This window comes from Oreochromis niloticus, linkage group LG6 (genome assembly GCF_001858045.2).
Source record: "Oreochromis niloticus isolate F11D_XX linkage group LG6, O_niloticus_UMD_NMBU, whole genome shotgun sequence".
NCBI classification, from domain to species: Eukaryota; Metazoa; Chordata; class Actinopteri; order Cichliformes; family Cichlidae; genus Oreochromis; species Oreochromis niloticus.
The window spans coordinates 34,043,815-34,058,013 of NC_031971.2; the positions used below are offsets into that span (position 1 = coordinate 34,043,815).

General features: G+C 37.3%; 2 protein-coding genes across 3 annotated transcripts; both read right to left on the bottom strand.

Annotated features, from left to right (window-relative positions):
* Nucleotides 1-1,087: 1,087 nt before the first annotated feature.
* On the bottom strand, nucleotides 1,088-7,496 carry LOC100692373 (mpv17-like protein). Its single transcript, XM_005458556.3, is given in 5 exon segments — nucleotides 1,088-3,233; nucleotides 4,608-4,637; nucleotides 4,827-4,897; nucleotides 6,896-7,120; nucleotides 7,123-7,496. Coding segments are annotated over 5 exon segments (645 nt in total). The 5' UTR covers nucleotides 7,199-7,496; the 3' UTR covers nucleotides 1,088-2,990.
* A 1,909-nt stretch (nucleotides 7,497-9,405) lies between these two features.
* ntan1 (N-terminal asparagine amidase) lies at nucleotides 9,406-14,127 on the bottom strand. Of its 2 annotated transcripts, none has more exons than XM_003453747.5 (10): nucleotides 13,868-14,111; nucleotides 12,755-12,857; nucleotides 11,787-11,852; nucleotides 11,584-11,692; nucleotides 11,416-11,489; nucleotides 11,268-11,321; nucleotides 11,113-11,166; nucleotides 10,933-11,030; nucleotides 10,558-10,671; nucleotides 9,406-10,449 (listed from the first exon to the last, which is right to left on the bottom strand). In XM_003453747.5, exons 1-10 carry the CDS (start codon nucleotides 13,946-13,948, stop codon nucleotides 10,279-10,281), a joined length of 924 nt encoding a protein of 307 aa, XP_003453795.1. In that variant the 5' UTR covers nucleotides 13,949-14,111; the 3' UTR covers nucleotides 9,406-10,278. The 2 variants fall into 2 exon arrangements, with proteins under 2 accessions (XP_003453795.1, XP_013132118.1); XM_013276664.3 differs by having other exon boundaries at nucleotides 10,288-10,449; nucleotides 10,542-10,671; nucleotides 13,868-14,127.
* Nucleotides 14,128-14,199: the final 72 nt, after the last annotated feature.

Sequence of the window (14,199 nt, forward strand, 5' to 3'; positions counted from 1 at the left end):
ACCCACTAGCACCGAGAACGCATTGAGAGAAGAGGGAAAAATAAATGAAAAAATAAAACACACAACCTAATCTAAATATTTACCTATGTTTTATTGATTGATTGAAATTTTATATATATATATATATATATATATATATATATACAATTAAATATACATATGTATTTATATTTCTTCTTCCACTTATCCGTCTTTCGCAAATGCAGGCTTTCCACTGAATAGAAGGGCGCGCGCATACACACTAATATATATATATATATATATATATATATATATATATATAATAAAATATTTCAATAAAATGACAGCGTTGTTCATATGCAACGCTGTCATTTTATTGAAATATTTTTTATTACTCTACTTTTTCAGCTATTTTGTTACTCGTTAAGATGAACTTATGGATTAACTGTTGCAGTAAATCCGTTTTCCAAGTTCAGGGATAAGTAAAGGATACGTTATCTGAAAACAATAGGCCCACTAATTTTCATACTTTTTAGTAAACGTTAATGTTTTTGATGATTGTATTGCAAGTTAATAATTTAATATTAGCCTATACTGTCTCTGGTGAGAGCGCTTCAACAATTTGTCTCCTTAGGCTTTTCTTTGACTCACATGCAGATAAAACTGACTAAGGTTAAGAAGCAGGTGTTTTCACACAGCTGGTCAGGTTGCTTTACGGAAAATCAGACAAACATCTATTTTAACAATCTGTTACAAATTTAGAAACCACTTTAATGGAAAAAAAAAAGGAAGCTTCTTTTTTTTTTAAGTTGACTAACTTGCAACTTGCGTACAAAGGCTACAGAGTTCAACTATGAGTGGGAAGTGCTTTATATACAAGCTGTGATCGACATATTCTCAAAATACCTGTAGTCCGTCCAAATGGCAAGTAATCCATAGGAGGGATTATCCTCTTGAACTCAAGCCAAAACAAACAAAAGGCACCTTTTGTGAAGAAAACTGTGAGGCTATTGACCATTGTTCTGTTGTAGGTACAAGAACAAGCTCATTAATGTCCATTTCATTTGTGTAGCTACAATAGTGTTCTCACTGTGCTCAGTAAAAAGAAAAAAAATCCAACAATAAATTAATGACATTTTTTCAATTTATTCAAGAATAAATATTATTAATATATATTCAGCGGTTAGTGCATGTAACGCAGATGTAATTAGATGAGTTTTCACAGTCAACTGCAGCCATTTGTTCTTTGTGACAACAAAACCAGTAAAAACAGAAGATTTTGACTGTGGAAAAATAGCATACAGATAGAAAAAAAAGGAATATTCATTTCTTGGACATTTCAGCTCCAGGGTATCAGCACACATATAGTCAGGAAATAGGACGTTATTATTAAGAAACATACACTCTTTACTACTTAAATAAGGATGCAATTTAAAGAATCTCTGATAAAAGATAAAGTAGTGATTAAATGTTTTTCTTTACCTCAGATCCAGCAATGCTTTATATATTAATATGTTATTAACAGCACTAATTTAGTCTTGTGAGACTGAAGCAATATTATAGCCACACACCCTGCACACAGTCAGATTGAATACGTAATCACAAACTATATTTTAGGCTCAAACGTACCAAAAAAGCTCTACTGAATTCCAGTAGTACAAAAAGTTAATTATCTGTGTGAAACAGAAAAGAGAAGTATGCCCTTAAAGCCTATATATAACACAACAAACTGCTGTACTCTAGCTGCACTCTATTTAGAAAAGCCAGAGGCGTCTGATTTAACATTTTTTATGCAGGCAAGTTCTACAAAGTATCTATGAAGAAATATTTATAGAGATGGTTAAGCCCATGCGATGGTATAATATTAACAAAGGTTACAAAAACAGGCAGGCAACATTTCTTCCTTTCAAGTAAATGGATGTTTGAGACAAGCTTTCCCAGTTATTATTAGACCAACACAGCATAACCTTTAACTTTCTCATGTGTTACTTCCTACCTTCACAGGCAATAGTGAAGTGAAGATGGCTGAAAATGTGCAAATCAAAACTGTTTTTTCAGATCTGTTTTAGTGTTGATTACATTTTTCTTGTGCTTGAATGGATTCATATTGTGCTTGAATATGGATTCATATTGTGCACTCAGTTCATTAAAAATGACCTACCTATAAATTGATAATACAAACATATAAAACAATATCACATATTGTTGGTAGTAGAGGTGTCATGACAGATGTTATTCATAATAACAGTGATATTTAAAACTGAAATTATGATAATTTTGTAGTTGTTATTACTTTCATGTTTGTAAAGCTATTCTTACAGACTTTCTTGTTGCTTTAGTTTTATTTCTGTTGATGTTTTTTATGGATTTTGTAATAATATCAGTGAATTATTTTGACCATGAATATCATGCGAGGTAAAAATCGTACATTGTGACAATCCTAACTGGTACCTGGGTATGTCTGTATTCGGTACATCATGGACTAAAATGGAAACTGGAAACACTTGGGATATTTCTTAGCGACCAGGCACTCTTTCAGCCAAAGATGAAAGGTTAAGCTGAGATTTAAACGTTTAAAATGCGACTCAAATCATCATTAATTAAAATTCTAAGCTAATAAATTAGCTGCCAGTGTCCACATGGTGGAGATCGTTTGTAGACTATTCAGTTTTTCACTTTGATGCAAATCAAGCAAATCAAGTTAAAATTTTAAAAAAAAAGGACCTCACTTGTGGAACAAACACAAGTTGGCATTAATAAAAACGAACAAAAGAGCCGATGGTCATAGTCACTGTGGTATGGAAGGATAGATCCGAATGTTTTCCCACAGAGCTGCTATACTGCATAAATAATAAAAATATTCTGCATATACATTCAAGATGCTGGAGTTTTTTCAGCACTTTCACTCTTATCTCACCGAGTCTTCGACCTGTGACCTTGGCAGTGTTAGTGTAACATCAGCTGAGTTAGACCGCAGTCCACTAGTCCAGCTGACGTTTTGTCGCCTTAAATAAAAGCGACTGATTCTGCTACTGTGTGGGTTTACATGGTCTTGTTCCTTTGCTGGGGGAAGCCACCTTGTCCTCTGAGTCTACTTTCTCTTTAGTGTATTCGGCATCATCGTCTTTATGAGGGAACATCCACGCCAGCGCAGCACCAGCTGTGCCGTCACCGGTCTGACGTGAGAAGCACAAGAAAGTGGCCCAGATGAAGGCACAGCAGCCAGTGAAGGTGGTCCGCACATACAGAGGCACCAAGGCAAAGTTCAGAAACTGAGAAAAATTGAGATAACAGCATATCGTCATCACTATTATGTCATAAATGTCTACTGATTGCTATTTAACACAGTGGTATGGATAGCAACTGGAGGGTAAAAGGTGTGGACAATGACCCAATACAGTAAGTGAGAAACACAGAAAAACACTTCCCCAGATGCGTATTTAGCCTTTATTTTTATTTTTTAGCCTTTATTGGATTGAGACAGTGTAGATAGACAGTAAAGCAGGGAGAGAGAGAGGGGACATGCAGCTAAGGGCTAAGGGTTGGATTCAAACCCGGTCCTACTGCTCTCTGGTCATACGGCATATCGTCTCTTGCTCACCCACTGAGCCCACCGCATTTTGATTTTTTATTCTAAAGGTGAGATTGATTTTTGTGACACTACAGGATCTTTTATTTCTGTTTTTACTTCATAGTTTCATAGTAATAAGCTATCATTTTACAATCCTGTGTTCTGATTCATGTTTCTGCTGCTAATGCAGTACAATGAACTGTAACTTTATTGTGGTATTTGACTTAGGTTTCTTCTCTGGTTTTCATTGAGTTTTTTGGATGCCCATTTAGCTGGGTTTCTGTTTAAGTTTCAGTTTCTAATTTGAGTTTATTACTTGTGCTGTGTCTTCAGTGATTCCTCTCTCAGTTCTCTCCCCTGCCTCATCCTTTAATGCTAATGCATTTGTCCTCCAAGTTCCCTCGTCTCTGTCTTCGTGTTTAGTGTGAGCCTTCATTTCTCCACATTTACCATTTTGTCTTTTGGTTATTTCTTAAGCTTGGTTTTTCTTCATGTGTTACTTCCTACCTTGGCATTGTCCTTATTTTTTGTTATGTCTAAACCTAAACCTTCATGTGCCCCTTGCTCTGCTGATCTCACTGTATGGACTTTGATTTCTGATGGTATCTGTTTTGGTCTTTGCTTGATGAAAATAGTTCAAATGTAGCAAAGCAGATCATTGAATCAGAGTCAGAATACTGTTTCCCAGAGAAAAATATGTGTCACAGTTGCTCCAAAACAGTAACAACAGTTACTAACTAAATTAACATAAATAATGCAATACGTTACAAAGTTACAAAATACAACAAAAATAGCTGTAATACATACAAATAGCTCTAATTATAAATAACTAGTACATTACACAAAATTAAATGCATTTGGTTGACATTGAGCAGTCCCTCTTATTATACTGTACTTACTCAGAATATGTAACATCTTAAATAAATGATGCTCATGTCACTTTGTTTAGCCACTAAAAAATTAGTTGTTTTTATATATACCCTTCATCCCTGAACTTTATTGCACAATTACTCTACATAGCTTCACCCAATTATATTAATGGACATAAGGTGATGATGATGATGGTGATATTTACCTGCATGAATGGCCAGAACATTAGCCCTGTCTGAGAAGAGAGATACAAACAAAGCACAAAATAAGAACTAGAAAACTTAGCACGTAATAAACTGTTTGCACCAATAAAACTGTGGATGTTTGGGAATTGAGCACACAACACACTGGACTCTTCTATTTTGACACAGGTGCTGTTAACGGTCACGACTTTAGAAAATAACAGCCTGTGTCTGTGACTCACCTTATAAGTATTCAGGAATTTTTCTCTCCAGTCTTCCAAGATGTCCTCTTTGCCCTCCAAGAAACTGACACCTGGAGGCATATGAATTTTGACTGATTTATAGGCAGTGCAGGAAGACATATGCAGTTTGTACTGTATAAACAAATTTAATAATCATGTCATGTTTTTGATAAACATATAGCCACATTTGAAACAATAATTAGTACAATAACCCAGTGCACACTGTTTTCCACAATCATTATGGAGTTTATGAAGCTTATGTGTAAGTTCAATGAGGATCTGTAATCACTTATCTGCCTGCCTCCCTGTTTTCTACACGACTACCGCTCCCTGTACCGACAATCTCAATACTGACATCATTACTCTAGTCCAATCATTTTCTCACCCGCCTTCTTTGTGCCAATCAGCCTCTGCTTTACATGTTTTAAATCTCTGTTCTCACAGAACCCACCTCTTCCCCATCTCGTTTAAACCCCTCAGCCAGAACTCTATTAAAGCCTCTGTATTCATTTTCACCACCAGCAGCGTTTAGACTCCAGGGCGTCCTGTCCTAAATCATATCACCGCTAAGATTTCATTCTGGCATGATGGGTCATCTGAGTCTAATCACCAAATACATTCATTTCTGTATCTCAATTTTTAAAGATTCAACTGTTTCCACATTTGAAGTGAGTCAGATAGGTCCATGTTAGGTCGTTTAAGTGTTTCATTTATGGGTTATTATTCCCTCCCAAAAAAGGGAAAATATTCATTTTACCACACTATCTTGATTCTAGTTAGTTTTTAATTTAACTTTCAGTAGTTTATGTCCAAAACCAATTATTCTACTTTCAAAATTTAAGTTTATAGTTTTTCTATAAAATCTGTAGTAGTTTTGAGCAATAGAAGCAATATTTGAGAAGAAGTTACTAAAGAAAGGTTTTGTGACAGACTGCAATAACAAGTTCTGATAGATTTATACCAGCAATATTGCTGTATATTGTTATGATTGTATCTGAGTGGATTGGAGCCTGACTGACATTTCTGGACCTCATGAAAGCACAAGCTAACTTAATGTGAAAATACCGCCTGAGTCCACAACAACTTTTGCTCAGCAGTAATGAATACTGTAAAACAACTGAGCTGCTCTGCTCTGCTGAATAAAACCATTTCTATGGAACCCCCCCAAAAAAATCTTTTTTTCCCCTGCATTATGTCTCGACATCAGCACATACTGGGGAACATAAACACTCAAATCAGGGTTCTTCTGGCTTGTAATGAGCCATTCTTGGGGAGTGACTACATACAAGGACTCAAATGATCTACATGTAGTTAGAGAAACAAGCCTAATCAGTATCACGCTATTTTTAGTCATTTGTTGAACAAAAATGTATTGTTGCAAAGAAAATTACAAACCGCTTAAAATCTTTTTTATATATATTCTGGAGGATTTCTTTCTAGCTCTGGATGAAGACAACAAATCTAATTAAATCTAGCAAAAAGTATGCAATTCTGATTTCATTTTTCATATTTGTATTATTTTCAGTATTTGTTTTCCGTTTAATCTGACTTGGCTCTCCTTTTCTGCTTGCTTTCTAAGTCTTTGTTCATCCGATTATTTGAATTAAATGCTATTTAAGTCTTTGACTCGACTCTCAAAGCTGTAATCATAAGCTTTGACAGCAGATATGTCAAATGTTTAAATAAGCATGTGTTCTTTGATTTTTCCTCTGTGGATTTATTATTAAAAACTTGCTAGGATTCAGATCCCTTTGTAATCCGTGTTCCGATAGGGAGGAATTTTATCACTTATCATCTAAAGTAAACCACTGTAATGAAGCGATATCTGCTTGCAGTATCAGTCGTAGTCTGTCCAGTTAGTGGTAATAATCCACTCCTTCATGTCTTTCACTTGACCTCTGCTCGTCTGTGTCACAAGACAAGGAACAGCGGTGATATTACGCCACATGAAAGGAGCACAGAGAGGATTTAGGTCTGGTTACAAATGGACAGAGAGGCGATCAGCTGTGAGATTAACCATTAACCGCCGTCAGAAAGCCTCCAGCCAGTGCCTCCCACAGCCCACCGACCTGTGTAGAAGACGCTGGTGGCCAGGGGCGCCGCCGTCGTCTGGTCCAGGAACAGCTTCCTCATCACCATCCCGATGGAGTTCCCGGGAAATCTCCTCTCCAGGAAACGCATCCAGAAGAAATTGAAGTTGCCATGGAAACTAAACGCGACCACGGCGACGTTCCGTGTTTGTCTCCACTCGATGGTCTCTCTCCCGGAGAACCACTGGTGGACGAAGTCCCCCCGGCGAACAGGCAGCCATACAGTGTCACGTTGGTAACCCACGGAAAGCGACGGGCATGTCTTAAAAACAGCTTTAGCATAATTTTAGCTGCCGTTACCCCGTGAAGTGAAAATAAAAACCTATTTCAAGTCCTTTTAACCACAAAGCTAGCTAAACGCGTATACTCTCAACAGTCACAAACGCGTCTTCACTCTCTCCACATCACAGTATTCACCTACCACAGAGACTTTACGTTTCTCGTGTAATTTACGCTATAAAATCACAAAATCGTAGCTAGGACACTTGCTTGGCAAACACCATCCAGCTGTAACACCGGCACTGGACTGACAGCCGGCGCCAGGGTCGCTTCCTTCTGCGTAAATTTACTACGCCCCCTTTTTTACGTGAAAAATAAAAGCAGCGTTGAAGGGGCGGGGCTGGAACTTCCAGAGGAATTTGTCCGCTTCACCGCGAGGATCTTACCTCAAGTGACGCTTTTATGAACAACCAGACGGTGGAGTGTGAAAGCTTCTCTGTCAAATAATGTCTTCTTTACATCACGGCAAGTCTAGTAGATCCAGCCTCTCAAGGGCAACAGATCAAAGATTCGACTTCAAACCTAAATCTTCTCTGTAGAAAATACTGACAGGGTCCGTTCAGGGGACAATTTACAGGGGATAATAACACAGGCTATAATAACACGGGCTACCAAGGACGATTCTTCAGATGTAGTCACAGTGGCGAAATAAGAATATTTGATTAGAAAAAACAAAACAAAAAACAGTGTAGAAAGTTAGCGTACAAGAGCGTGCAGCATCATGCCCAAAATACGTTGCATTGCATGAAAAGTTTCACCACTACACAACAGTTTCAACATGTTTTGTGGTTTTAATGAATAACAGGTTTACAAAGTGGTGAAAGTCATAAACCTGCTTATGTTGTAGTAGAAAGGTTTAAACATAAAGATATATTTAAAATACCCCCAAGAGGTAGTTATTATACAGAATCATAATACTGGATCATGATTATCATCCATGAATGTGTATAACTTAAACTTTATATTCATTTTAATCTATGAAGATCTAACATGAATAGGTAACAAAAGAATAAGTAACTAAAGCCTTCAAATAAATCGTTTGGAGCACAGAGTACAAGATTTACATCCACAATAAAGTAGAGCAGAGGTATAAAAGTAGCACAATGCAAAAGTAAAGTAAAAGGTAAGTCAGTAAAATAATTGACTAATTATACTAAATTCCATTGTGTTTAATCCATAATAGGGTTGATGTGACAGAAGAGAATGCTATAGGGATAAGGTGGGGCAGATGATCCTGTGTGGTGACCCCTAAGGAGAACAGCTAAAGAAGAAGAAGAGTTGAATCAAACCAATCCTACAAGAAGTTGTATATTTTTTAGATCTAAAAGTGACACAAACAACTGCTGAATTTACAGGAATGAGGACTTTTATTTACTGCCTGCGCCTCCACAATACATGTGTAATGCAGTCCAGCAGACACAGATTCTTTAAGAAATGTGACCAAGCCATTCTGGAAGTGAAGTTATTTTTTTTGCAATGCCCCGTTATTTAATGAACATGTTTCAGTGCCAATATATTTGTCATCAACTAATCATCTGATGTATGTCAGACCCCAGTTCATCAGTTCTTGTGACAGTAACAGGTTAGTCTGTATAGCACTTTTGAAGTCACTAATAAGGAGCTTTCCATTTAGGATTAAAAAAACGCAAAAACCTAAGCACTGCACATAACCCAGCACACAGTACACACCCAGGCATAAAGTACACACAAACACACATTCAAGCATAAGTACATGCACTCACACACGCATACTTACAAAGAACCTACTGTGTAACCCAAAGGGTAAATGTTGCAGGAAAAGCTAATTTAAAATGAGAATGAAGCATTGATTTAAGTAACCTGACAGAAGGAAGAATGCTTTTCCAAAGTTTAGGTGCCACAAACTCCAAAACGTGTTCTCCTCTGGATTCAAAATAAGACCATGGAAAAAGGCCCTGATCCAACGAATAGAGGCGCCAACTGCTGGAATTTATGTCTCAGAAGATCTGCAGGACCAGGAAGCAGGAGCCTGGTCATGTTGGGATTTCTAGGTTTTAAAATGATAATGGAATGTACTGTAACGATTCGCATCGAGAGCACAGACACACACATTTCATCTAATAAAACACATTGGCACTTTTTTCAGATCGCATTTGACCAAACTGTTGCAAATTATCAACCAAAAATGTATTTTTTCGATCTGAACATGAACAATGCGAGCATTCAAAACAGATTTCCTCATTCACATTTATTTACCAACAAATACAGTATGTTCACAAGTTCCAACAATTTACACTGAATTCATCAAGCACCTTAAAACACAACTGATGAAAAGGCCATGAATTTAATTTTTATCAGGCAAAACTAGTAAAACCGCATTTTGTTTAATTAAAAAACAATCCATAACATCCACAATGCAGATTACCATACACATGTACACATGCAGTTTGTAAAACAAACATATTCTTAGCCAGGTCTGCAAATAATATAGTTTATGATAAAATATCTTTTACATGGTAGATGTGTTTTTAGTCAAAAAATAAACTTTAACTATTACACAATGAAGAATTTAATTATTCATCAAAATAAATGATAGAAATTGTTGCTGCATATTGATTTCTTAACTTTTATATCTCTACTGTCTTCTGGCTTTGGGAGAAGAGGTAATCAATCAGAGCTGTGTCACATCTGAAACTGATTCTAATACTTGACTAATACTGAACCCATGATGTGGAAAAAGGTCAGCACTTGGACACCTGGTGAGACAAACTGTAAATGATTTCCTTTAAAAAGGGAAAACAGAGAAGCAGTAGGACATTATCCTGAACTTGCTGCAGTACAGCACTCTTCATATGAAGTCCTGGAAGTAGGAAAAACTATTAGAGGCACGAACAAAGACACTGCCTCTACTCATTCCACTGGACCAGCCAGATGAGTCAGGAAAGCAATTCAACAGATGCATGTTCAAGTAAAGTAAACTCCATTTTAAGACACAATAAACACAGAACAGAAATTAGGTGAGAGGGTCACAGTGGATCCCACTGAGCTGAGAGACAAAAAAAGTCAGCTACTGGGTTAAGGTTCAGCAAGAAAAGAGTTGGACTCTATGACTGGACAACCCTCTCCCAGTCCCCCGTCTCCGTCCTGTGGTAGAGCTGTGGTTGACCCCCTGGGAACAGGCTGTCAGAGTTGGGGTGGTCTAAAAGGAATTGAATAGTGGACTTCATATGCTGGACAAAGTGCGGTGGCTCAGCCCTCGGAGAGGTGGACAGGTACTAGATAAGAGGACGAAATACCAAAGTCTGTTTTATATACTCACAAAAAAAGCTTCTTCTCATTGGTTAACTACCTCTTAAAAGACACTTACTTCCAGATAACGTTACCTTTAAAATTGTGTCGTCATTCTGTGACAACCAGAAGGCCATATCCTGATTCTGAGACCATGTGCACGGGCCAATTTTAACAAGTCCCCGACTCGAGTCATATATGTTAACCATCTGCAAGGGACGATTATTTTAATCAGTATGTTTTAGTTTTGTTTCTGCAAAAACAAAAACTAAACACAGACTGGGGAAAACATTTTTAAGTCTCTTCAGTAAGTACTGGAAGTCAGAAAAAAAATCAGTGATGATGTAATCTGAGGATCTCTTTCAAAATTAACAGACTGATTAAATATGAGGTAGACAACCGAAAATTGTGTATAGCCAAACATGCATTTTACTCTCAAAAAATCCCAACATGTCATGTTTGCAGAGCACCTCTCCTCCAGTGAAGGTCCGTGCTGATCGCAGCTCCTCCGCAGGCCCTTTATGAGGGAACGAGGCGGGGTAAACGTCCCCTGTTTTAACATCTACACCTGTTCAGAAACAAAGCCACAACATATTAAAGGCCAAATACCACGAATGCACTGGATCCTGTTCTGTAACAGTATCACTTACCAATTCCATATACTACAGGTCTGTGAGTTCCATTAACAACCACGTCGTTCATTTCTACAACAGCGAATCGAAGGCACGATTAGAGCAAAGGTTTTGTTTTGACAGGTATATCGAAACAATGTTCAACAGTTTAAAAAACAAACATTAAAAGTTACCTGTGATGCAGCATGTTTCCAGATGAATATCCTCCTTCTGTACCTGGAACGCTGCTGTGAAGTGATAAAGAGCCATTTAAGTTATGCAAGGTCAGCTGCTGCTGCGTTACACTGCAGTGCAACATGAAGTAAGTTTGTAAGATTATACCCAGTATATCAAGGCTGAGGTCATGGGATGTTTTTGAGTCGTCATTGAATCCCCCGACAAGATGGAGCTCAAGTCTGCATATTGGAAAGGAGAGGAGAAATGTAAATTAATTAATTAATTAGTTGAATAATCTGGAATTTTACTGCTTTTTTTGTGTGTGTTTCATACCTGCCCTCCTTACAAGCATCACTAAGTGATGTCACCGCTTTCACGAGGAGTGGTACTTCAGACCAAGTGCTGGAACCGTCACAATGAGCTAGGCAAACTGCTCCACTTCCTAAGGAATAATGAAATGTAATTATTAACCACAAATTCAAAATACAGTTTCCTTTTATAATGCCTTAGCACAAATGTGGTAAAGGATTTCTCACCAGTGTGCCGCAGCACAACCAAATGGCAGGTTGTGGCATCATCAGATCCAATGACTGAAATCCATTCTGTTAAAAATAAGACAACAAAGCATGTTACTGTTATAGTGCAGTACATGATCTGGAAGACCAAGTAAACATGCTGAAGTGCTGAATTTTATACCAAATAGTCCATAAATAAATAAATAAATAAAAGCAAAGTGATGCTTAGAATAATTCTTGATCCAAAAGCTATTCAGTGGTCAGACTTCATCACACACTACTAAGGTTTCTGTTGTTGGCTGAATGCCTTGTAGTACAACAAGTTTTACTTGTTGTTCAGCAACAAAACATGCAGACTTAAAGCTGTGACGTGACACCAGCCTGCACCAGATGCATTTATTCAGTTTTTCATGGGAAAATATTTTTGTTCTTTTAAAGCAACCAATCAACATGATGGAGCCAAGAGTTTTCACACTTGAGGTTGAGCAGCAATGCCAAAAAGTAACACCAAAGATTTCTTTATCTAGGCTTGATAATGAGGTGGAACTGCCACTGAAAGTAATACATGAATATAAGGCAGAAAACATAGACTGGGATATATTCCACATACTGCTACATATTAGAGTGGGTAAGTAAAGTGCAGACATAAGTGGAGTAAAATTACAAAATGTGTGAGAGCTTAGCTGCAAGGCTTCGGCTTCATTTTTGTAACTGATATGACAAAACTGGGAAGTGAAAATGTCTACGTCTTCTTTTTCAGTAGCCTCTGTTTCTGCCTGTCCGGCTCAAAACACAACCCTCGAGTTTTCAAGCTAAAACTGGTTCAACAGCATCTCCACCCATCTCTGTTATGTGGGCCCTAAAAGATCAAAGCTGTGTGAAGGTAAGGTGTAGACATAATAAAAGTCTTACATTTTAAAATGAAATGTATCAGTGTGTATACAGCCTTGTGATGAGGTCATCTGTTTCCAGTATGTTGTTTTACTCACTGTCTGCTGGTGTTGTTGCAGCAAACTCCCTCTGATGGATGTACAGGAGGCACTTCGGATCAACATCAACAAGCGGCTTAGACCGAAATGCTTTTGCAGTTTCCTGTGACATGAAAGCAAAATAATTAAATGGTTCAAAGTGATAAAACAAAGAAAACAACACAAACTGATTTAGTATTTGACTCGGATATTGGTCTGATCCTGACTCGTAAAGCTGGATCAATTATTGGGGACGATGGGATGCGGGACAGCAGGTTTACAGGGGGTTACTAGTAATTATGTTCGGTGAAACTTTAGTTGGGTAGTTTTATTGCACTTCCTGCAACAATTTGCAATTTTCAACAGCTTAATATTATTTCACTTTTCCTCTCACTGTCTGCTCCACTCTCACAGTATGACTGAGAGACACTATAGTGTGACCATAAACAAAAGCAAGGTGCAGTGAAGACTCTCACACTGAGCTGAAATGAGACCAGTGCAATAAATGAAGTGAATAATTTTTTAATGATTATTTTTTCATTTATCTTGTTCTTTTATTTGTCTTTCAACTTCCCCTTACCAAAAAACAAAAACAAAAAAACTACTAACTAATGACATACAGTTAAAGAAGATTTGAACACTAGATTACCAAAATCAAGGAACAAAGCAAGAAGGCTAGAATGAATCTTATTCTGAGCTAAGCACAGGTATCCTACTCATCTCGAGGATTTGGGATGGGATTGGGATTTGGCAAAGCGACATTTATGTGTAAAGTATTTGTTTATGTGGATGTTATTGTTATTCAGGGTTTGAATCTTTTTGATGTTCGTTATTAGTCCACACTGGATATCTATATTATCTACATCTATAGACGAAATGTATATTTAAGGTACCTGAAACGTAGTCGTAGTGCAGTTCTATAAATCATTCCTGTGTACCTTATTAGGTTTGGTTTTTTGCTTCATGCACAGATTTACAACCACTGACACTTACTTGGTTACTTTAGAGATAGTTAAATCTGCTATGTTAGTAAATTATCAACTGCGATTTTGTTAGCATAACGATATACAGACAATTCCTATTAATTGAAAAGGATGAGCTAACTATAGCAGCCACGCTTTTGCAAAAACAAACCTGTAAATGTGGATTTTTGTCGAACAGGTCCGCTGTCGATCTTATGCGGTCAAGCGGTTTATTTTGAATGAACAAAGGCATTTCTTCAGGCTATGTGAACTTTTCAGTGGTTGTCACGAAGAGCAAAAACTTCATATTACTATCTTTTATTATCACATACTGAATTCATTACTCAATACAGTCATTGGTTCTACGCATCTGCTTGAACTTCCTGGAAGACTTTTCTTCGTCGCTTCACCGTCGGATGCACCAGGTGAAGCATTAGCGCCCCCTACTGCTGAGTTAGAGATTCATTATGTTCTTTGTTAAAAGTGTGAGATTTGTGTCAAAAC